Source organism: Theropithecus gelada, chromosome 2, assembly GCF_003255815.1.
Source record: "Theropithecus gelada isolate Dixy chromosome 2, Tgel_1.0, whole genome shotgun sequence".
Classification (NCBI taxonomy): domain Eukaryota; kingdom Metazoa; phylum Chordata; class Mammalia; order Primates; family Cercopithecidae; genus Theropithecus; species Theropithecus gelada.
The window spans coordinates 180202526-180228805 of NC_037669.1; the positions used below are offsets into that span (position 1 = coordinate 180202526).

General features: G+C 34.7%; 1 protein-coding gene across 8 annotated transcripts in view; it reads right to left on the reverse strand.

The window, feature by feature from the left end:
- CLASP2 (cytoplasmic linker associated protein 2) overlaps positions 1–26280 on the reverse strand; it is a 223624-nt gene that overhangs the window by 129369 nt on the left and 67975 nt on the right. For 6 of the 8 annotated variants that reach the window (XM_025375041.1, XM_025375045.1, XM_025375047.1 and 3 more), the window contains 3 exons: positions 14240–14319; positions 9002–9094; positions 1277–1422 (listed from right to left, as the gene is read on the reverse strand). In XM_025375041.1, the coding sequence (XP_025230826.1) occupies positions 1277–1422; positions 9002–9094; positions 14240–14319 (319 nt within the window). Of the gene's footprint in view, positions 1–1276; positions 1423–9001; positions 9095–14239; positions 14323–26280 lie in introns of all 8 variants that reach the window. The other 2 variants (XM_025375040.1, XM_025375039.1) reach the window with 1 other exon arrangement.

Here is a 26280-nt window from a genome sequence, read left to right on the forward strand (position 1 = left end):
ATGTGAGCTCTGGGAATTGTTTACCTTATAGCTCCCAGGCATTAGTTCCCTTCCTTCCTCAGAGTTGTACCTTTCACATGGACAGGGAAGTATACATCTAGACTCATGGATTCCCATATTATGATCTCTGTAGCTCTTTGTGTGTGTGTGTGTGTGTGCGTGTGTGTGTGTGTGAGAATCTCCCCATCTTCTCTCCAGTATTCCGCACTGCCGATTTTGACCACTTCAGCCTCTGAAACTCTAGTCTCTGTTTCCTCACCTCAGTGAGATTGCCTTGCTCTGCTTAGGTTCCCCCTTCCTTCCCCAGAGTGCCTCCAGGTCAAAACTCATACTGTTCAACATCACTTGCATCTTTTCAGAATTCCATTCCTACTCTGTCTGCTGTTTGTTATCTGGAAACAGATGTTTCACATATATTGTCCAGTTTTCTGCAAGAGAGCTAGTCATGTTTTAAGTATATTTTTCATGGTTACATTTTATGGATTTTTGTATTAATTTGGGTTTTCTTTGCTAGTTGGAGATATTGGGCCATTTTGGTATACTGGGACTTGTATCTTGCAACTTTGCCAAAGTCCCTTTATTATAATAATTTATCTGTAGATTCTCTTGCAGTTTTCTGCATGGATAGTTATATCGTCTGTTAATAATGGCAGTTCTGTTCCTTTTCTTGCAATCCTTATATTGCCTTTTCTTTCTTCATTTCTGACTAGAATATATAATACAATCCTGATTAGAAATATTGCTAGTAGGCACTTTTGTGTTCCCTATCTTCAAAGGAATGCATATGCAACAACACTGCTTAGGTCAAAAATAGTAATAAATAGAATTTAAGTTCTACCATCCTTGTATAGTGGAAGACTACAAACTTAAAGTTTAGATTTTGCTAAGTTAATGACGCATGTTGCAATGCCAGAATAACTGCTAAAATATCAGAAATTGAGTATTTAATATCCAAATTAGTAGTGAGAAAAGTGAATACAGCCAGTTTCCATACCCATTCATTTTCATCTTATACTTGAAGAATTAATGATAAAAAATCCACCAGTAGGCGTTAGATATTTTAAATATCTTTATACCAACCTTAAAATGTTGGTATAAAGAGCTGTTAAGGAATTTTTTTTTAATCATACAGATTGACTCCTTATGTATAACAAAAATGATTTTTGGATCACCTACTTTTTTGGCTATCTTGCTACTGCTTGACTTAATGAGCACTGAATCAGTGAGTACTAAATTCATTCACAAAAAACACTTATCATAAAAGGAATATACTTACGCTACAGTAATACAAGCTTCTCTAACCACCTGGGATCTAAGATCCTTAGCTGAAAGTTTAAGTGCTCCATCCAACAAGCGTAAATGTTGAAAAAAGCAATCATACTGTGCAGCTCCAGCAACAAGCAGTGATCGGATTTTCTTCAGCTGAAATAAAGAATTTTCATTATTGACAAAAAAGGTGGAAGTTCAAAAAAAAAAAAAAAAAGCTACCTAAACTACATTATTCAAACAAAAACTTTCTAAAAAAGGAAACATACGTAATGTTTCATTATATTACTATATTCAGACATTTTAGTAGCATTAAATATTTAGTAGCATTAAAAAAGTATCTTATAAATAAATATGCCAACAAAAAGCTGTCTGAAAAATAGTATTATAGATTTAGTTATAAGCACAACAGAGAAATGTAATCTATAAGTACATAAATTGTAAAGTTTTAAGGGAATCCATTTAATTTATTTATTCATGTGTCTTTTAGCTTAATCCCCAGTGTGATAATAGGGAGTCTTTCTTTTACTTGTGGTAAAATACACATGAACAAAATTCACTATTTTAACCATTTTAAAGTATACAATTCAGTGGCAATAAGTGCATTCACAATGTTGCGTGACCATTACCATCACTATCTACGAAGGGAGCCTATTTTTAAAAGTGCCAAATTTGGAAACTTTTAGCATTACTTTTTTTTGCTGCGGAACATTTTTTTTTTTTTTTGAGACAGTCTTGCTCTGTTGTCCAGGCTGGAGTGCAGTGGTGCCACTGCAGCCCACTGCAACTTGCACCTCCAGGGTTTAAGTGGTTTTCGTGCCTCAGCCTCCCCAGTAGCTGGGATTACAGATACATGCCACCGTGCCTGAATAATTTTTGTATTTTTGGTAGAGATGGGGTTTCACTGTGTTGGCCAGGCTGGTCTCAAACTCCTGGCCTCAACAGATCCACCTGCCGTGGCCTCCCAGCAGGAGTGAGCCACTACATCTGGCCTGCTGTTGAATTTTTAATTTCTTAAATGTTTAATTATTATGAATACATAATAGTTGTACATTTTTATGAAGTACATGTGATATTTTTATAAAAGCACACAATGTGTAACAATCAAATCAGGGTAATTGGGGTATCTGTCACCTCAAATGTCAATCAGTTCTTTCTGTTAGAAACATTCCAATTCTACTCTTTTAGTTATTTTGAAATATACAATAAATTATTGTTAACTACAGTCACCCTATTGTGCTGCCTAACACTGGATCTTATTCTTGCACTAACTGTATTTTTGTACCCTTCAATTATTTCCTCTTTATTTCCCTGCTCAACCCCCAACTACCTTTCTCAGTCTATGGTAACCATTATTCCACTCTCTATCTCAAGTTCAATTTTTTTAGGTCTCACATATTAGTGAGAACATGCAATCTTTTTCTTTCTGTTACTGGCTTGTTTCACTAAACATAACGTCCTCCAGTTCCATCCACATTGTTGCAAACCACAGGATTTCATCCTTTTTATGGTGGAATAATATTCCAATGTGTGTATATACCACATTTTCTTTATCCATTATTCACCGATGGACATTTAGGTATATTCCATCTCTTAGATTTTTGTGAATAGTGCTGCAATAAACATGAAAGTGCAGATATCTTTTCAATATATTGATTTCTTTTCTTTTGGGTATATACCCAGCCGTGGGATTGCTAGATCATATTGTGGTTTTATTTTTATTTTTATTATTTTTTAAGAAACTTCCATACTGTTCTCCCTGCATGTGGTGGCTCATACCTGTAATCTCAGCACTTTGGGAAGCCAAGGAAGGTAGGTGACTTGAGCCCAGGAGTTTGAGACCTGCCTGGGCAACATAGGGAGATAAAAGTTAGCTGGGCATGGTGGCATGTGCCTATAGTCCCAGGTACTTGGATGGCTGAGGTGGGAGTCCCAGGTACTTGGATGGTATAGTCCCAGGTACTTGGATGGCTGCTTAAGCCCCGGAGGTCAAGACTGTAGTGAGCCATGATTGCGCCACTGTATTCCAGCTCGGGAAACAGAGCGAAACCCAGTCCCAAACTACAATACAATACAATACAATACCCAAACTAAATAAACTAAGCTAAAATAAAGAACGAAACTAAACTAAAATAAAATTTATATTTCTATCAGCAATGTACAACTGTTCCTCTTTCTCCACATCCTTGCCAGCATTCTTGTTTTTTTGCCTGTTACTGCCTGTCTTTTAAATAAAAGTCATTTTAACAGGGGTGAGATAATATCTCACTGAAGTTTTAATTTGTATCTGTCTGATAACTAGTCATGTTGAGCATTTTCCCACATACGTGTTGTCCATTTGTATCTCCTCTTTTGAGAAATGTCTATTTAGATCTTTTGCCCACTTTTAAATCAGATTACTTATTTTTCCTATAGAATTTTTTGAGTGACTTATATATTCTGGTTATTACTCCCTTATCAGATGGGTAGTTTGCAAATATCTTCTCCTATTCTGTGGGTTGTCGCTTCATTTTGTTGACTATTTCCATTGTTGTACAGGAACTTTTTAGCTTGATGTGATCTCATTTGTCCATTTTTGCTTTGGCTGCCTATGCTTTTGAGGTCTTACTCAAGAAATCTTTGCCCAGACCAACGTCCTAGAAAGTGTTTCTCCAACGTTTTCTTGTAGTAGTTTGATAGTTTGAGGTCTTAGATTTAAGTCTTTAATCAATTTTGATGTGATTTATGTATAGTGGGACATAGGGGTCTAGTTTCATTCTTCTGCAATGTGGATATCCAGTTTTCCCAATACCATTTATTGAACTGTCCTTTCTCTGTTGTGTGTTCTTGGCACCTCTGCTGAAAATGAGTTGAGTATAAATGCAAGGATTTATCTCTGGGTTCTCTATTCTGTTCCACTGGTCTATCTCTTTTTTACTTTTATTATTTTTTAAGAAACGTCCATACTGTTCTCCCTGCATGTGGTAGCTCACACCTGTAATCTCAGCACTTTGGGAGGCCAAGGTGGGTGGGTCACTTGAGCCAGTACCATGTTATTTGAGTTACTACAGCTTTGTAAATATTATTTGAAGTCAGGAGGGATGCCTCCAGCTTTGTTCTTTTTGCTTAGGATTGCCTTCACTCACTATTATTGATCTTTTGTAGTTCCATATGAATTTTAGTACCGTTTTCTCTATTTTTATGAAGAATGTCATCGGTATTTTGATAGAGATTGCACTGTATCTGCACACGCTTTGGGGACTGTGGACTTTCTGACAACATTGATTCTTCCAATTAATATGAACATGGAATATATCTTTGTTTTTTGTGTCCTCTTTAATTTCTTTCATCGATGTTTTTATAGTTTTCATTGGAGAGATCTTTTACTTCTTTGGTAAAGTTTATTTCTAGATATTTTAGTTGTAGCTACTGTAAATGGGGTTACATTTGTAGCTACTGTAAATGGGGTTACATTTTCAGTTTCTTTTTCAAGTTGTTTATTGTTGGCATATAGAAATGCTACTGATTTTTGTACGTTGATTTTGTATCCTGCAACTTTACTGAATTTTTTTTGGTGGTGTTTTTAGGTTTTTCTAAATATAAGATCATATCATCTGCAAACAAGGATAATTTGACTTCTTCCTTTCCAATTTGGATGCTCTTTATTTCTTTAGAAGAAATGGGACACCTTTCTAGACATAAAAAACCTACCAAGATTGAACCATGAAGAAATCCAAAACCTGAAAAGTCCAATAACAAGTAACAAGATAGAAGTAGTAATTAAAAGTCTCTCAATAAAGAAAAGCCCAAGACTTGACTATTTCACTGTTGAATTCTATCAAACATTTAAAGTCGAACTAATGCCAATTGTACTCAAACTATTAAAAAAAAAAAAATCAAGGAGGAGGAAATACTTCCAAACTCATTCTACGAGGCCAGTATCATCCTGATACCAAAACCAAAGACAAAACAAACAAAGAAAACTACAGGCCAGTATTTCTGATGAACATAGATGCAAAAATCCTCAACAAAATACTATTAAACCAAATTCAACAACACATTTAAAAGATCATTCATCATGATCAAGTGGGATAAATCCCAGGATGCAAGGATGGTTTAATTCACATGAATTAATAAATGTGACACATCAGATCAACAGAATGAAGGACAAAAACCACATGACCCTTTTTACAGATGCTGAAAAAGTATTCAATAAAATTCAACACTGCATCATAAAAACTCTCAAAAAACTGAGTATAGAAGGAATATACCTCAGCATGATGAATATACCTCAGCATGCTGAATATACCTCAGCATGGTATGTAAAACAAACCCACAGCCAATATCATACTGAATAGCGAAAAACAGAAAGCCTTTCCTCTAAGGTCTGGAATAAGACAAGGATGCCCACTTTCAACACTTTTATTCAAGAGTACTAGAAGGCCTAGCCAGAGCAACTAGACAAGAAAAGGCATTACTTTTACAGTATTTGATTGACAAATGTCATCCACATGAAAACCATACATACATAATAAAATTACATTGATCAAAAGAGATACAACACACGTGCACATCTGTGCTCACACAAACTCAGAAGCTAAAAGTCTACTTATCACACCAATATTGTATATAATTTCACATTTAACTCAGAGGTTTTCTAAATTTTAAAATGTCTTTAGGCTGGGCGTGGTGGCTCAAGCCTGTAATCCCAGCACTTTGGGAGGCCGAGACGGGCGGATCACGAGGTCAGGAGATCGAGATCATCCTGGCTAACACGGTGAAACCCTATCTCTACTAAGAAAATACAAAAAACTAGCCGGGCGTGGTGGCAGGCGCCTGTAGACCCAGCTACTCGGGAGGCTGAGGCAGGAGAATGGTGTAAACCCGGGAGGCGGAGCTTGCAGTGAGCTGAGATCCGGCCATTGCACTCCAGCCTGGGCGACAGAGTGAGACTCTGTCTCAAATAAAATAAAATAAAATAAAATAAAATAAAATAAAATAAGTCTTTAAAGTTAAATCAGATGCATAAAGATGTAAATGTAAAAAAACCCTGCTATGGACATTAGAAAAAAAATCAAAAGAATGTTATACAATCCTGGGCATATGAGGAAGGGAAAACTATCATAAACAGAGGAGAATTTTTAAGTGTCTAAATTATAACTAAAAACAAAATAAACATCACAATACGGTAGGATAAAATTACCTGCAATGTATATAAGATGACACACAAAGAATGACAATAAAATAAGAAAAAGACAAATACAGTAGTTTCCCCTTACCTGCAAGGGATATGTACCAAGACCCCCAGTGGATGCCTAAAACCTCAGATAGTACTGAACCCTATATACCTTTTTTTCCCATAAATATTTACCTATGATAAAATTTAATTTATAAATTAGACAAAGTAAGAGATTAATGACAATAATATGGAAAAACTATAATAATATATTGTAATAAACATTATGTGAATGTAGGTCTATCAAAGCATCTTCTTATTTCCCGGCCATGGTTGACCATGAGTAACTAAAGCCATGGAAACTGAAACCATAGGTAAGGGGGGACTATTGTAACCTGTGATTAAATTGGGTAAAGTAAATATATTTAAATATGTTAAAAGTTACTAGTGATAAATTCACAAAGTCACATTTCTCCCCAATACAATGGCAAAAATTTTTTAAATTTGAAAAGAAAACAGATGTTCTCAAACACTGTAAGATTATATGTGACTAACACCTTTGTTCAAAATATTTTGGCAGCATCTACTAAAATAAAATTGCAGCAACTCTTTACCCAACAATCCACATTTTAAAATCTAACCTACAAAAATAAAAGCACCATTGTTACAAATGTGTGTAAGGATGTTTACTATAACACTGCTAAAATAGCCAAACAATAAAAAAAACTGAAAATCCATCAAATGGCAAATGATTTTAAAAATTACATGTTGTGGGGTGGGGAGATGGGGGAGGGATAGCATTAGGAGATATACCTAATGTAAATGATGAGTTAATGAGTGCAGCACACCAACATGGCACATGTATACATATATAACAAACCTGCATGTTGTGCACATGTACCCTAGAACTTAAAGTATAAAAGAAACAAACAAAAGATCAGATTCCTATGATATAACACACATACACAAATTACATGTATACATATTAAACTAAGGAATATATGTACATATTGATCTGCACTCAATAAATATCTGAGCAACTATTATGTGCCTGACATCTATACCAGGTGTACTGAATGAGCACGATTTGTTAAGAAAAAAAAAAAAAGAAGCAAGTTACTAAGTAATGTATCAAGTATGATCTCTCTCTTTTTTTTTTTTTTTTTTTTTTTACAAAGAGAGTAGGGGAAAATTGTGCGTACCTTGTCATATATGTTTAAATACATATAACACAGAAAAGGATATACTCTAAAATGAAAAGTGTGTTTTTTTATTTTTTTTTAAGTGACAGGGTTTCACTCTGTTGCCCAGGCCGGAGCACAGTGGTACAATCATAGCTCACTGTAACCTCAGACTCCTGGGCTCAAGCAATCCTCCCATCTTAGCCTCCACAAAAGTTTATTTCTTTAACAGGTAGGAAACTATTAACTTTTTCTCTGTAGTTTTCTGCATTGTTTCACTCATTACAATAAGCCTGTGTCATTTTTCTAATGAAAAAAAAAAAAAAAAATCAAAAGACCATCTGTTGTTTCCAAATGGGTAGTTTTTAAGCAAAACCCAAAAAAAAACCCTTAAGTAAAAAGATGACGTTTTATACTAACAATACTTAATCTGTCATGTTTCTCTACAGATCACCTGTGACAAACAAGAATAGGAGCCATATTTAACAAATTTGGAGGAACACTCTGTTAAAAACAGTATTTCAATGTTTTAAGATATGTAGACTTCCTAACAAAGACAAAAATGGTCCTTTGCTCATGGTGTCATAAAAGCCACATTTGTCCAAAGACCCTGCATTTGATTTAATTAATCAAAATGGGGATTTTCATGATCAGCCAGGTTGGGGCCTCTCAGAGCAGAACAGTCTTCAAATGCAGCCCTTTTCTCTGGCTTCTTGAAAACTCTGAGGTACTCATTTGGTACATGTAATCTGGTTATGTAAACAATAAGTTCACAAATTTAAACAACATATTGCTTATTGTCAACACAAATATTATTTTAAATTTTATCAAATATTTTCCTTAAGGAATTTAGGCTAAATAAAATATTCTTAACTCAAGGGTATCTGACCTTTATAAATGAAATCACAGGAGAAATATGCATTACATTCACATGGGAAGAAAAAAAGCCAGATAAATGCACATCCTGTTGTGAATTTATATTGATGCTATAAAAACACTGAGTATGCAGGTAAAGTGCTATGAAAACACTGAGCATGCAGGTAAAGTGAACTGCTTTACTGGTAAACCTTACATGACTTGAGGATAGTGCTAAGAAGCAACTGTATAAGTCCACAGAAAGGCCAAAGCCCTGTGAATCTCACATTGCACTGATCAGTCAAAAACAGCACAAGTGGTGAGGCTACTAAATGTGTAGGCACCATCTGAGAAGCCAAACCAAAATAAAAATCGATCCTAAACCAGAAAATGAGTATTTTATCAATATATTCTCCAGAAAGAAATGTTACCTACCAGACTCTATTTTATAAGTGAATACCATATAGTACTACTACTGAATTTCCATGTTTTTTAAAAGGAACATCAATAAAGAAAGAAGATAAAATTAAAGACAAAAACTTACTGCATTGGCACGCTGATCCCAGTCATGTTTGTCATCTGACAAAATTTCCCTGATTTTATTTAATGTTTCTTCGAGTTCTCGACTAGAATAAATCTTTAAAAAAAAAGATTCAGAATTATAACAGTGTTTCTTGCCATGAACAATATCAACATTATGCCCTGATGTTTAAAACAATCTTTCACCTACTAAGTTTATTTCTCATTCTAGCACCATTTCTAATGGAGAATAGAAATACATTATAGACAACAGTAACATAAAACGCTTTTTCTTCCTTGTTACCATTTTTGCTATTTCTTCCCTCATAAATAACTTCAAATATGCTCTTAAAATGCTTTGTAATTTTAAAAACAAGATGTCAAATATCTAAGAATAAATAAAAGTCTAATTTCTCAAAATGACTTCAAGTGTATAACCTATCTTATTGCATTCATATACATATTACACAATATTACCAAAAGGACATGTTTTAAGTTAGTTTTGATTTTCTCTCTTCTGTCATGATAAACTATAGTCAGGATAGCTACATGTTTTGTTCCCTCTGGAGCCAATCCTTTGTCAAACTGCTATTCACCATTATTCTTTCATTCATTTAAAAAATATTCACATAACACAAAGGTACTATGCCAGGCAATGCGGAGGACTATGGTTAGCCAAAATAGACATGGTCTTTGCTTTATGGAGAGTACAATCTACTCAGGGAGATTTTAAAAATCAATCAAATATGAAACTACAAATAGGAAGTCCCACAAAAGAAAACGAAAGTTTATACATAAGAGGGGTATGACCTATGAGGAAAGTCAAGATTGAGCTGAGAGCTAAATAATGTGTAGGATATCATTAGGCAAAGTGGAGAGATTTGCTTTCCCTAGAGAGTTAATATCATGTGCAAAGGCTCTGTGACAAAGTAAATGAAAGAAGGCCAGAGTAAGGAATAAAAAGTATAAAGGGAACTGGGAGAAGAGCCAATGACCCAGGTGTGAGGATGGAACAGCTATAACCACATTGTTGACCATGGGAGGAGACAAGGCAGAGGAATTAGAAATGAGAAATAGACTCCTGGTGATACCAACTGAGTCTCTTCATCAAATTGCCTTACATCTTTCACTTTCAACGCTATTAAATTCACCTTTTGCTTAACAGAGAGTAAGAGCAAGAGAGAGAGAAAGAGAGTGCTTGCAAACGCAAAGGAGAGCAAGGCATGAGACAAGGCTGGGACGAGGTAGATGGTGACCAGGTAACATTCTGTTATGTGGTTAAAGAAACTTCTGAGCTAGCTCTTTCCTGCCTCTTACCTTCTCTTCACAATACCCCTCTGCCATTTTCCAGAATGTTCTACCACCCCTAATCTTATGATGCATTCCCCTGGAACACAATGCAAGGTTCCCCTTCCTCCAGTAAGGAAGAAGAGAGTCAACTCAAAAATGTACTTCTTTAAACATTCTTTTACCAGGTATACAAGCAAAAGAAGCTTGAAAACCCACTAAGTTAGGTATCTGTTGCAGTAGAATGATTCCTAGGTTTCTAACTTTTGTAACTGATTAAGTAATGGTTTACACACAGAGAATACTGGAAGACCATTATTTCAGTTTCAAACAGGATAAGTTTGAGGTGTCTGAGACATCTGAAAGAGTGCGTCAGGTAAACAATCACAGTGGACAAAATCATTTTGGAACTCAGGAGAGATGTGGCTTGGAGGTTAAAATCTGGGCATTACCTAGATAAAACATAGGAACTGAAGCCTGCGGTTTGAAGGAGGTGACTCAGTAAGAAAACAGAGAATGAGAAGACAGGGCCCAGAACTAACCCTTAAGAAATTCCAATATTCAACAGCCAAGTAGAGAAGGATGTGCTTATAAAAGAGACAGAGATGGTGGACAAAGATGTAGAGGAAATAAAATGGAAGAACATTACATCACAAGCACCTAAAATTAAACGCCAAAACAGTGGCTATAGTCAACAGTGCTAAATACTGATAAAAGAACAAGGAAAAAAAAATTCCAAACGGGTTGATTCTGGTGCCTCAACGATGATCAGTGATTTACTCAAGACCTGTTTCAACGTAAGAATAAGCTAGAAAGAAGTGGGATGAAGTGAGTAACAAGTTATAGAAATACCAAGTACAGACAACTCTTTTGGAAACGCTGACTGTGAGGGTCAAAATAAAAAACAGTGTCTGGAAGATACGGAGTCCAGTGAGACTTTTGTTTTTTAATTGAAGAACCCAGCCACGTTAAGAGATAAACAGAAAGAGCTTGAATCCACATGAGATTACTGATTGTGTAAATGTATTAAGGAAGCAGAAAATACTAGGCTTTGGAGCACTGGTGGAGGTGCTGGCCTTTGAAGAAGGACCATGTTCCTGGAGCAACAGGACAGAAGGAATGTACAGTAGAGAAGAATGTTAACAGAAAGATCATGCTCCCATTTGATGGTGACTGCTTATTTACTAAAGTAAGGGGCTGAGAGAAGAGAGGAGGACAGAGACAGGCTGATGGATAGAAAGGAAAGAAACATGTCTGATAGCTATATTAAGCAGAGAAATAACTGATCACAGAAACATAGTAAGGATATCAGATTACTGAGGGCTCATTTTATGTGAATTCCACTAAAAATCATGAGCCCTAACATGTGACTTTCTCTAACAGCACGGTTTCAGGACATAGAGAAAATAAAAAGTTGGGAATATCCACAGTTGTAGGTTTGTAAAATCCGTATTTTTAAAAAATCACTGTTTAATACTTTGTTATGAAAAAAAAAAAAACCCAGAAAAGCAAGGGATTTTAGTATATTATGTACAGTCCTACCACAAGAAACCATGGTATCAAAGCTTAGATAAGAAGGAAATCAAAGCATAGATGAGAAGGAAAGTATAAAGTGATGGATGATTAATTGAGAGTGAGTAGAAAAGACAATGGACTGAAGATACTTGAAATCATGCAGAAGTAGTTGTTAGAACTTCAAAAAGCAAGGGAATCCTGGTCAGTAATGAGACACTTCAATTAACAACTTCGGAAACATAACAGTAACACACAGATGATATCAAAATCCAACGTGTGACTATGAACTGGGTAGCTATGGTGAAAGTGAGGAGGAGGTCTAGAAATTGAATTCATCAAGAATGTGTGAAAATTTAGGAAAATAATAATAGCTAACATACACTTCTTACACTTCATCTGTACTGTCATAGCTAGCCTCACAATAACCCTTGGCATAAGTACTAATAATTCCCATTTTAAGATGAGGAAACTGAAGTACAGAGGGTTAAGTAATGTACCTAAGGTTACACAGCTAGTGTGGTAGAGCTGGGATTCAAACGTAGGCAGCACTGGAATGTTGTCAAGATCAGTACATGCCAATAATAAGAAGGCTGGCCAGGGAGTATGAACCTCATATAAATGGGTATAGAAATAATGGTCACAAAGTAATAATGAGGAGTGAAAGCACAATAAACTTACTATCAATTACTAAGAGTATGAGAGCCAAGAATAATAAACAGCTTTATCTTTAAAGAGGGTAGAAAAAAAAATCAGATTCTAATCAAGGAAAGAACATTGAATGGACCCTTTAAAAATGGGGTTAAAGCTTAGGGGAGTTGCTGCTTATGGAAAAGATGTTTCCAAGGGAACAATGGAAGGTGTGGAACATTACAGGGTGGTGAGGGTGGCAGAGAGGCCCAGCTGGAAGAAAGCAATGAGTAATTGTAAAATAGCCTTTTCTCCTCCATATAGCTGAGTAGCCCTTGGCTGCCCATACCATGATGTTACCAGTCTGACAAGAACATACTGAACAATAAAAATATTCAAGTTCAACTAAGTTTTACTGATTGTTCCTACAACACTAATCTTCCCCTTATATGAAAGGCTGTAAAACACAAAAGGAGGAAGTGATATGTTTTCCCTATTATTTAAAAAATATCTTAAAATAAGAAAAAACATATGTCTCAATAAAGGGATAAAATACAGTCAAACCAGAAAACTTGTTAAAGCTTTCCTCTAACTTTTTAAGATCTTAAATACCTTAAGGACAATTTTCCTTTCAGAGAGCTAAAAAGGTAATACAGGCAATAGAAGGCAGTTCGCAAGTAAAGCGATGTGAGAATATTTTCAAATAGACATGCTAAAGAGTATTCACACCCATCATACTGGTAAAAATATTCTGAGTTACAACAACAAGTACTGGCAAGGATGTGATGAAATTAGAACTATCATACCTTTCTCACAGGAGTCTGAACTGGTACAACAACCCTATAGGGTAACATCTAAGTAAACTTAAAGATTATAACCATGCAATTCTACTCCTGTGTTTATACCCTAAAGAAACTCCTACCTACAAATAATCAAGGACATATGTACAAAAATATTCATTGCAGGCTGGTGTGGTGGCTCACGCCTGTAAGCCCAGCACTTTGGGAGGCCAAGGTGAGGAGTTGGAGACCAGCCTGACCAACATAGTGAAACCCTGTCTCTACTAAAAATACAAAATATTAGCTGGACGTGGTGGCGGGGCGCCTGTAATTTCAGCTACTCAGGAGGCTGAGGCAGGAGAATCGCTTTAACCCAGGAGGTGGGAGGTTGCAGTGAGCCAAGATTGTGCCACTGCACTCCAGTCTGGGCAACAGAGCAAGACTTCATCTCAAAAAAAAAAAAAAAAAAAAAAAAATTCATTGCAGCATGATATGGAATAGCCAAAAACCAGAAACAACCTATAAACGCACTGTGGTCTGTTCATACAATAGAATACCACCTATCAATCCAAATGAATGAACTAGAATCACAAATTTTACATTGGGAAAAAATATAAATAACACCACTGTAAAAAGTCAGGTTGTAGAATGTTACATACAATATAACATTTATGTGTAGTTTTAAGTCATGGAAATAATACTCTTATTTATGCATGTGTCCACTTTACTTCAATAACATCTGTATGAATGACTTCCAAATTTCTATCATCAACTAATCTAATACTCTGTGAGCTTAAAACTCATTAATTTAAGAATCTGAACACTGCAGTATAATGTGATTCAACAATATGATTCAATTCTATTTCAGCCTCACTGAAAAATCACTTGAAAATCTAATTGTACCAACAAATAATGGCTTGGTGGTAATAAGCCAAATATTTTATTTATATAGCTATTTAACAAAAAAAAAAAATTCTTAAAAAGGGACAGAGACAAATAATTATACGAACAGGCACATAGGTAATATTCATGGGGAGTGCCACTGGTAGCCTTACCTGAACAGAAGGGACATCTGTAAAAGCTTTTATAAAATCATCTTCATCAACTGCTCCAGCACCTCCTTCCTTAGAAGCACCTGCTAATTAAAAGGAAATTAATTTCCTAAGATTCATTTTTAAGCATCTTAACATTAATGACAACATGAAAAATAAAACTCTTTTGATATCAACAAAAGTATAATTTTGAGGGATATTCCATTTTATAAGAAAGCATTTAAAAAATCTCCAACTTTCAGAAAGGTCAAGGTACTTTGTAATGCCGATTAAGTATAAGGTGCTAGCCTAGGCTGGTTGTAATATTCGAACTGTAAGAACACAGCCCTGAAACCCACCTCCCTATTCAATGCACTTGCAAACACACATAAACATAAGGATAAACGTTTTAAAAGTTGAACAGCAACTTAAAATCAGTAATTGATAGAGTGGTGCAGAAAATCTGTGTATGCTACCATGGTCAGGAAAGCATTCATGAAAGAAATGAGAGTTGAAATTAAACTTAATTACACAAACAAATCTTCCGTTATTGCACATTGACAATAAAAAAGTAAACTTAGTAGGCAGTAGTTATTGAAGAGCCAATAATTAAGCTATTCTTTCAGCTCTAAACCTACTCTCCTATATATACTCTGCTTTGAGATGCTGAACCTAGTATTCATTAAACCAATTTTTCTGTTGATTTTAATGGTTACCTCTCCTCTTAAACTCTGGCAACGGGGGTGTTGGAGAGAGACTGGAAGTTAAAGGAAGGGACCTGTTTCTTCCTGACTGCTTTCCATTCTTTGCAGTAGAATCCTAACAACTCTGGTAGACCACTCATTCCAGGAGCAGCACCTGACTCCAGTTTGCAGTTTTTCTAACACTCACTGAATCAGCTCACTGTGCCATCACATAGCACCAACTAGTTTCCACCCTCTCCTTAGAGGTCTGAGTCCCAGATCTGTGGAGTCCCTGAGTTCTCATTCCTGAATGCAGGCTCCTTTTACAATGTGACTTTGCAGCTCATCCTATCCAAAAAAAAGTCCCCAACCAATAAGTGGGGCAGAGTACCCTACAATTCTTGAGTTGAGACAAGAGAGGCTAAGGCAGTTCTGACTGATGATTCCCCAGTGTCAAGCAGGAATAAATCTTCTCTGGAAGAAAGTTGTTTCTGGTAGGTCCAAAGGACTCCCACCAACTAAGTTCAAGCAATGAGTTCACAATCAAAGATCAAATACACAAGAAGGCAAGAGTCAGAGGCAACAGATAATAGATTTGAGAACTGTCGATACTAGAATTGTCCAGTACAGATTACAGAACAGATGTGTATATGTTTAAAGAAATCAAGGATGGACTCAAAGATGACAATCAACAAGAGGCCATTAGGAATAAACAGATGAACTTAGGGGTAGGAGGATGAAACAACTTGAACTGAGTAATACAACAGTTGAAATTTTTTAAAAAATTAAACATATTTAAGAACAAATTAGAGAGCTGGAAGATACACCTGTATACAATACCCAAAATGTGGCAAAGAGAAAAAGGAAATGGAAAGACATAAAGAGATACAAAGGACAGCATGAGAATATCTAATTAACATACGTCTATTGGGGCGTCTGAAAGATATTTAACGAGATAACAGCTGTGAAATTTCCAGATTAATGAAACAAGAATCTTTATAAATTCAGGATGTGCAACATAACCCAAGCAGGATAAATAAAAAGAAATCCAAACCTAGAATTTGGCGGTGTAACTGCACAACTCCAAAGACAGAGACAGTAATCAGAGAAAGAAGAGATCACCTAGAAAGGAACAACAATTTGAACAACAGATTTCTCAAGTGCAATAGTGGAAGCCAGGGAGAATATACTAATAATATCTTGCAAGTTTTGAAAGAAGAAAATATTGGCAAAATATTATCTAAATTGTGTACCTAGCAAAAGTAATTTTTTGGACTACAAGTGGAAAAAATTAGATGCGCTGAAAATGAATATAACAAAACTGTCATTACTATTTAAAATGGTATGATGGTATCAGGGAGTGGCAAACTTTATCTATAAAGGGCCACACAGTAATATTTTAGGCTTCAAAAACTGAAGTGAGATAATGTATAAATTAACTGTTCAATTTAGCCATTCTACAATGGATATGTATTTCAAAACATGTGGTACACAATAAATACACATAATTTTAGTTGTCTATACATATACACACATATATATAGTAAAATCATTCAAAATTCAACTTTCTAAGGTAGCTGGAAATAAAATCAATATACAAAAATCAATTTCATTGCTAAGTACTAGCAACGAAGTTAGAAATTTTAAAGAGTGAAAAAATTTGGGAAAATAATAATTTTTAATGTAATATTAAAGTACCGAAATAAATGGAGAGGGTGCCGTGGCTCACACCTGTAATCCCAGGACTTTGGGAGGCTGAGCCAGGCGGATTGCCTGAGCTCAGGAGTTTGGGACCAGCCTTGGCAATATGAAGAAACCATGTCTCTACTAAAAATAAAAAATAAAAAATAAAGAAAAAAACAGCCAGGAGTGGTGGTGTGTGCCTGTAATCTCAGGCACAAGAATCGCTTGAACCTGGGAGGCAGAGGTTGCAGTGAATGTGAGCTGAGATCGCGCCACTGCACTCCAGCCTGGGTGACAGAGCGAGACTCTGTCTCAAAAAAGAAAAAAAAATTACAAATGAAATAAATGGAGAGATATTCCAAGCTCATGAACAAGAAGGAATGGTATCATGAAGTGTCCAGTCTTCCCTAGGTATTGCAATAATAATCAAGCTTCCAAAAAGGTTTCTTGTGGAACTTGTCAAGCTGATTCTAAAATGTGTTTGGAAGAGCAATGGGCCAAACACTCCCACAGAAGAAAAGAGGGGCTACTTGCGCTGCCAGACATCAAAACTTACAAAGTTTTAGTGCAGGGATAGATGAACGAACCAAATAAATAAAATGGAAAGTTCTAAAACAGACCTACAAATGTAAGAAATTTTGATATATGAAAAAGAAATGACTCAGATCAAAGGGGAAGGTAGAAACTATTCAATAATAATGTCCCAAAATTCAACAAAATGCAGAGACAACGGATTATTCGTTTTTTTTTTAAGTTTTTCCTTGTCCAGTATTAAAACTTACAGTAGACATTCTACTTCCCTTAGGAAAATGGTAGGCATCCAAACTCAAATCAAATATACAAACAAATATTCCAAAACCCACAGAGAGCAAATAAAATTACTCATATCCCTTGCTTTTAATACAAATAAGAGACAAATAACACTTCAAATTTCATTTCAAGTAAATGAGGAAAATATAAACATCCAAGACAAGCAACGTTACAGAGCCCTTATTGAAAAAAATCAGAGGAAACTGTGTAGAAAAGAATCCTGGTAGTTGTATAACGTAGATACCAACTAAGGTTCTCTCTAGGACAAGAGGTAAATAGCAATTAGAAGCGGGAGGTATCCTTTTGAATCTTGGTGTATAAAGAAAAGGAAGAAACAAAAGATAAGGGCTCTATTCAAATAAGACGGTAATCACAGAATCAGAAGTAGAAAGCCCCCAACAAATCATGTAGTAAAGAAGGTGCATTTCACTATACCAACAGAAGAGGGCACTCTTAAACTTAAAAACTAAGCAAACCTTTTTTTCCTGGCCTCAAGGAGTCCACTTGTTTCTTGAGGTCTATGAAAATCCAATATATCATCATAAACAAAATAAATAATCTGACATCTATACTGTTCTTCAATAAGAAAACAAAAGAACAGAAATATTTTCTGCTGATAAAAGTAACTCCCTAAAATTAAAAAAACACCTACCAAGAAGGAAAAAACTATAACATAATTCTCCAACATAAATTCAATATAACTAAACAGCAATTATAGGTATAAAAGAAAGATGAATGAGAATATAAAAAATTCTGAATATATATAAAAGATATGAAAAGACAGCTGGCTAAAGTCAGGAAAAAAATTTTGTTTGTTTATTTGTTTTATTTATTGAGACGGAGTTTGGCTCTGCTGTCCAGGCTGGAGTGTAGTAGTGTGATCTCAGCTCACTACAACCTCCGCCTCCTGGGTTCAAGCGATTCTTTTGCCTCAACCTCCAGAGTAGCTGGAACTACTATAGGCACATGCCACCACACCCGGCTAATTTTTGTATTTTTAGTGGAGACAAGGTTTCACCATATTGGCCAGGCTGGTATTGAACTACTGACCTCAAGTGATCCGCCCACTTCGGCCTCCCAAAGTGTTGGGATTACAGACGTGAGCCACTATGCCTGGCCAAAAATTTTGTTTAAAGACGAAATCATCTGAGAAATAAACAGTAAATTACCAACTATCCAAGAGAGAATAAGTATATTCTGGTTTGAATTTTAAAAGCTATAAAAAATATTCTTAGGACAACTGAGAAAACTTAAATATGTAGATGAGCTGACTAAAAGGAAGTGAATATATAGGTTAGTAAATTTACAGAAAATAAAAGAGCTAGAGAAATAAATAACATCACAAAGAAATGAGACAAATACAGAACACAGGACAATCTTAAAAAACAACTGGCCTAGACTCCAAAAAGTCAATGTCACAGAGATAAAAACTGATGAGGGAACTGTTTTACAGATAACATTATAGAATTCTCAGGTGTGGTGGCTTGCATCTGTAATCCCAGACTTTGGGAGGCCAAGGCAGGCAGATCACTGGAGGTCAGGAATTCAAGACTAGCCAGGCAACATGCTGAAACCCCGTCTTTATTAAAAATACAATGGGCATGGTGGTGGACACCTGTTGTCCCAGCTACTTGAAAGACCGAGGCAGGAGAATCGCTTGACCTGGGGTGCGGAGGTCGCAGTGAGCCGAGATCACGCCTCTGCACTCCAGCCTTAGCAAGACTCCATCTCAAAAAAAAAAAAAATCTGAACTTCACTAGAATATAAACTCCAAGAGGCCAAGGTCTTTTGTTCATTTACATTTCCCACAGACTTCAAAACTAGCAGCACACTAAAAGCCTTCAGTAAATATTTGCAAGCTGTTGGCCAGACAGATAGGTAGAGGAAAAAAATGCAAATTAAAGAATCATCATTTTTTTACCCATCACAATGGCAATAATTAATGAGGCCGGTATATTCAATGCTGCAGAAGGTAAAATATTGTCTTTATTAAAATTAAAAACACATAAAGCCTTTGATTAAACAATTCTATTTAGAGGAATTTATTTTATAAAATAGAAACAGGAGAATTTCAAAACATGTAAGTACATGAAGATCTGAATTTTCTGCAATGACTTAAGCAGGCAAACAACCTGCATGACATCGACAAGTAAAGAGTTTATTAAATCATGGTGCATCAATAATGTGGAATACTGTATCACTAATTAAAAGGATGCAATAGCTGTCATTCTTGATGCTGAAGGATGTTCTGTGAAAAAAAGCAACTTGTGAAGTTTTTATTAGTATGTTTAACACGGGAAAAATAAAACCTAATATGAGTGCCTACAGAAATGAACATGGAGTAATATGTTGAAGAATACATATCAAACTTAACATTAGTTACACCTCAGGGTGATGGGATTAGAGAAGCAAGACGTTATTAAAGTTTTTTAAAACTCTCCATTGTTTGATTTAACAATGAGGATGACTTTCTTTTTAAAAATCAAATTATGTCTTTCAATTCTTTTCATTAGTAAGAAACACATAAACTGGTTTTTAAAGAGAGAAATGATCAGTTAATGAAAAAAATAGTTTATATTCACATGTCCTTTATAGAAACAATGCTTCTTACCAAATCAACTATATTAGAATGTAAGTGATAAATGTAAGCTGAGCACGCAGTTATTATAATTTCTACTTCATATGGATCAACTATAATGATTCTAACTAATGGAAAATTCTTCATATGTGAGATCTATAATAGTACCATTTCACTCTTTTCTGAGGTACCCCTTCAATTTGTATTCCCATAAGAGACTTCACAATTTTCTAATACCCAAATTTCAGTCAAAAAGTATAGGCAAGTAAAGTATGGGAGGACCAAAATGCTAACAATAATTAACACTAGTTGGCAGAATAATGGGCAGGTACTGTATCTTTTTGTAGTAAGTTTAAAACCATGAATTAAACATTCCATACGGTCCTTTTTTTTTTTTTTTTTTTTTGAAGACAAGGTCTCGCTGTCACACAGTTTGGAGCACAGTGGTGTGATTACAGTGCACTACAGCCTCAGCCTCCTGGGTTCAAGTGATCCTCCCATCTCAGCCTCCTTAGTAGCTGGGACTATAGTTATGGGCCATGACGCCCAGATAATTTTTGTATTTTGTGTACAGACAGGGTTTCGCCATGGTGCCCAGGCCGGTTTCAAACTCCTGGGCTCAAGTGATCTGCCCACCTCCACCTCCCCAAGTGCTGTTATTACAGGTGTGAGCCACCATGTCCAGCCCCGATATGGTCCTCTTTGTTGATTAACATGGAGCCTTGCACATAGTAAGCTCTATATACAAATGTAAATAGAAACAGTAACTTATCCACAGAAAGGCTAGGTCTTCAGTTGGCCTATTCAATTTCTCTTAAACATTTTGAATTCCTCAAAAAATAAATCTTGCACAATAAAATGTCTTTGTCACTTTAATTTTTGCACAGGAGGTAAAACAAAACTGGTGTCAAATAATATTACAGTGAAACACATATTCTTATACATAGTAAGAAATGACGCAACTTACTGTTTTATAGTTAAAATAATTTATATGTTATTTACTCAAAGCATACGTACTGTATAATCAAAGTTAAGACAGAAAGCATCAGGGATGGATAGTCAAGGATCTGGGATTCACAGTAATTTCAGACAGACTGGTGACTGGCCAATCCCTAAATTCCAGATTTCGATAATAGTGATCTGCTATACGGGATTAAAAATAATAAATATGTACCATATGCAGTATTACTTAGGAGATTATCCAGAAATGATACAAGAGGAAGCCCCTGACAGTGGGTCAAGCACTGGGTTCTCGTCTCATCTTGTCTCATTAGATGGTTACTAATAACCATCTGATCTTGGGCACATCATTCAATGCTCTGAGGCTCAATCTCTCTTCCTGAATCTGGGTCAGATCATCTTTAACACCCCTTTAAGGTGAAAATCTTCTGAGTTTTAGTATCTTCTTCAGTAAGGGAAGAAGAGAGGAAGAAAACAAAACCAAAACACAGAAGTGTTATTTGGTTTCACAGAAAGCTCAAAAACAAAATAATTAAGGTCTACTAGTCAAAATGTGGGATTCCAGAATTAAAAAACAAAATTCTTAAGATTTGTTTTATTACATATACTGATTCTTGTGATCTTTATTTGTTCAAAAGAAAAAAATTTTGTTGTCTGCATGAAGGGAAAAATGGGAATAACTAGCATCATTTGTAGAAAATAGATATTTGGACATTCTTAAAATTTCAGGTTACACATAAAGTAAAGTAAAACAAATAGAAAATATCCTAAAGATTATTAGTAAGTACTACTATATGTAAAATTGCAGTAATCACCTAATTATAAGAACTGAAAGTTAAAACGATTTCAAAGTAGTCTTTGACATTAGATAGAAACAATACAGAGAAAATACACTGTCCACTAGAGTGAGTGAGTGAGTGAGTGAGTACAAGAGAACTTTAAGAATTGAAGATTTGGTCAATGATGTGTCTCAATGATTACATACAAGCTTCAATAACAAATCACTAACCTCAAAATCTGGTACTAGTTATTTCTAAAATGATAATTATATCATCATCTAATTCAACCCTTATTTTTAAAGAAGAGTAGCAGCCAAAATGATTGATACAGGAATAGGGATATTATTGTAACCCGGAAAATAAACTTGAAGAAGGCAATTTCAACAAGAAAATACTGAAAAGCATTTCTATTTACAATGTAAAAATTAAAGGTCTGCTTATTCCAAATGCTCTATTTTGCTGGGAATCATACTAGTTGAGCTTTAAAACGACTGATTTATGGATGCCGAAAAGTAGTGATCATTTCTGTAGATTACAATCTCAGTGCTATAGAATCTAAAAGAAACCTTATTTACCAATAGAAATTAGTATGATGGCAGTATAACAAAGTGATTTTTGTGCTTTGTCCTCTTACTAGATAAATGACCCTGGGCAAGTTACTTCTCTAAATTGCAGTTTGCTTATCAGTAAAATCAGTTTGCTCAGAGATGTTCTTATATACACGTATTCTTTCATTTAAATCTCAGAATCTTTCATTTTGAAATTTAAATGAAAGAATATATATAAGACCATTAAAGAATTGTATTAAAAATTGTTACCTAAAATACTGTAAAGACATAAATATTTTAAATAATCAGGTACTTTCAACAATTCTAGTAACCATTGAGCCAAAAGAAGAAAAATGTGTTTATCTAAATTCCTATTATGAAGTTAGAAGTGTTATTCAGAAAACAGACTATTTGAGAATTTACTTTATCCTTTTTTTTTTTTTTTTTTTTTTTTTTTGAGACGGAGTCTCGCTCTGTCGCCCAGGCTGGAGTGCAGTGGCCGGATCTCAGCTCACTGCAAGCTCCGCCTCCCGGGTTCCCGCCATTCTCCTGCCTCAGCCTCCCAAGTAGCTGGGACTACAGGCGCCCACAACCGCGCCTGGCTAATTTTTTGTATTTTTAGTAGAGACGAGGTTTCACCGTGGTCTCGATCTCCTGACCTTGTGATCCGCCCGCCTCGGCCTCCCAAAGTGCTGGGATTACAGGCGTGAGCCACCGCGCCCGGCCCGAGAATTTACTTTATCCTTATTCTAATTAGTAATGCACAAAGTTAACACTTTCAACACTTACATAATATGGATTTTTATAGCAATGATATTTATATTGGTATGAACCTAGCCATAGCCTTTTTTTCAAGTCTCCTTGGCTTAAAGGCTACACAATTATTAATACAGTATGAGAAGAAAAGGTTGGCATACGAAGGCCAAAGAACAAAGCAAATTAACGTACACTAAAGATTAAACACAAGACTTATGAGCTTTAATTAACTGGATAGGATACTTTGCTAAAAATAGCATACAGCCCTAATCTTGATAGATATCTCTGGAAGAAGTAAAATACATTCCAAAACTACAAAAGCAGATTAAGTCACGATTCCAAAGAAGCTCACTATTTTTTTTTATTTTGGTAATCTTACTTGAAAATGAGATTTGTCAAACCCAGTGGGCTGTGTCAAGCTTATGTCACTATTATACATTTCCACCTACTATATTCCTTTAATTAGAAGCTAATTACATTTATCTATTTATTATATACCTTGGAATAGCAAATAATACATTTAGACTGAATCACCACCATTCAATGTAAAATCACGGGAAAGAGAATGTATAGTCCAGAAAACAGAATAGTCATGAAGAAAAACAGAACAATCTTCAAGTATTTGAAAGCATGTTGACAAATAATTCATTTTCCCCGCATATGCTACAAGGAGGTAGATTTTAATGCAACATAAAAAAGAATTTGTTCAGAATTGAAATGGCTTGTTTCTGGAAAATACTTTGCCAAACTGAAAGAATGCTAAAAATCCCTGCTCTTTCGATCCAGTGAACTTTAGAAATTTATTCCAAAGAAATCATTGCAGATGTGCTGAAACATAGATATAAAAGAATGCTGACACGGTTTATAGAAGGAGAAAAGGCTTACGGCAACCTAGGTATTGTTTAGCCATGAATAATTTTCAATTAATAATTTAAGACAATGAGAAAATGCTTAGGGTAAAATATAAGTTAGAAAAAACTATATAATGAATAGTGCCAATTTTGTTCTTCTCCCAAGAAAATATTTGTATACGTAAAAATAATTGGAAAAGTAACTGGAAGAAAAATCATAATTTAGCAGTTGATTATGTCTATGTGTAGTGGCACAGCAGGTAATTTTTGTTCTAAATTTTAATTCAGAGCAGATGGTACTACTTTAGTCAAGTCGAATAATCACCTATCAGGAATTTTATTAAAAAACTATGTGACTCCCAAGGTCTTTTCCAACTCAAAAATTCTACAACTGTAAGAAAACTTTCCACAACCAATTTAAAAATCAACAAGTCTCTCTGCCAAGACCAGAAAAACTAAAGTTAAATTTTCAAAGGAGGACTGACAGCCAAGAATGGCATTTATTTCAGAAGTAATATCAATATCCTCTGGCCAGTAGCTCTTTTCTTAGATAGAAAAATAGGCAATGAACCTAAATGAGCTGTGATTTAAAAAAAAAAAAAAAAAAAAAAAAAACAAGAATATACCTGCAATTGCCAAAACGAAGAAAAAGAAGGAAGAAGAGGAAGAGAAAAAGGAGAAAGGAACGAAGGCTTCTCCCTATTTTTGGCAGAAAGGCTGGTGCCTAGATGGCTAATAAAATCTTTAAGTGATTAATTACTATAATCATGAAAGCTACTTAACCTTTTCATTTAACTGGTAGGAACAGAAACTACAAGAATGGGGGTGGGGGAGCTTAAGAAAGTTTATCCTTTTTACAAAAGAGTATCTGATTATATCAATATGATTAATATCAGAATTAAGTGGTTCATGATAGGTAATTTTCAATTTTCTTCTAAAAAGATACCAAACCATGAAAAAAAAAATTATAAACCACTGATTCAATTCATAAAATGTTAAATATTATCACCACAAATCTCAAATATTCATCTATTTTGAGCTAAAAAGACAGTTTCATAAAATTATTATAGTATCATAGATTAGAATTCTGTAATTCAAAATTAAGAAAAATATTTTCCTTGTAATGACTGAAGAGAGCTATTTGTTATAAAAGGAAGAAACCAAAAAATGTCATAAACTTTTTACTAGCGGTAAATAGGAACGCAACATAATAACTATCTTCTAATAGGATATCATAACTAACATTTGGATGAGAATATAACCATAAAATTACAAGACAAAAAGAAAATAATTAAAAATCTAAAGTACAGATTACTTGAAACATCCAGAGAAATCAGTAAGACGTTTTAATTTCAGCTATTTAGTTACATCTGCATATATATGTATACACACATATGTGTATGTATATATATCATACCATCTTTATTGCTAATTGTATGACACAGAAGATAGTTTAAATGAAATACTTATGATAGTTTTTCTATATTTAGAATCTCATATGATGGGAAAAAATTGGAGGTTGTATAGAAAGATCAAGGGAACACAACTCCTTATGGAACCTGGTCAAGATACATAGTTTATTTTTCTTTCCTTTTTGGTTTTTAATAAAAAGTACTATAGACAAAAAGAAAAAAAAATCCTCAAGACCATGATTTTCTCACCAGTTATTATAAACAAGGAAAGATCTGTTTTCCCAAAATATCACAACTAAGACATAAATTTATTTTTAAAAAGGAAAGGAAGGAAAAGAGAAAGAGATTACCGTCCTTTTAGAATTAAATACTTACCCTTATTTTCATAGATTCACTTTATCAGAAAGATTTGGCAGAAACTAACACCGGAAATATACTCATGGTTTTCTAATTAACACACGAAAGAATATCCACTAAAAAATTTAAAGATAAACAATATGCCAAAACCAGTTCTAATATGATCAATGAATATGCTATATGTTGTAAAATTGCATGAAACCTGCTTTTTCTTATTTTCCTATTATGACTTAATACAGGAACCATTTTTGAGGCAATTTTACTTGACCACCACCCATCTCCTATTGTGACAAATGATTCAATACCCAGTATCTTCAACCATTTTTTAAATGCTGCAGTATTTAAGACTTACTACCTAGAGGAAGGTGTCAAAACATTACATAATTCAACATTTCTGTAACAGCTATTGTACTTGAAAATTAGTAGCCAAATTCTGAAAAACCTGTTCTCTGCTTAAAAAATAAAAAAAAACCCCAAAAAACTTCCATAAATCTTTTTCAAAATGGCATCTGAAAAATAAATACCCTCAAGAAGAGACTAATTCACATATGTTCTTAGAGGAAATAGCAGTATACAATATTTTATACATTTCAAAAGGGTATCATATTCTTCTGAGTGTTGCAACAGACTCCAGATCTGCAATCGTGC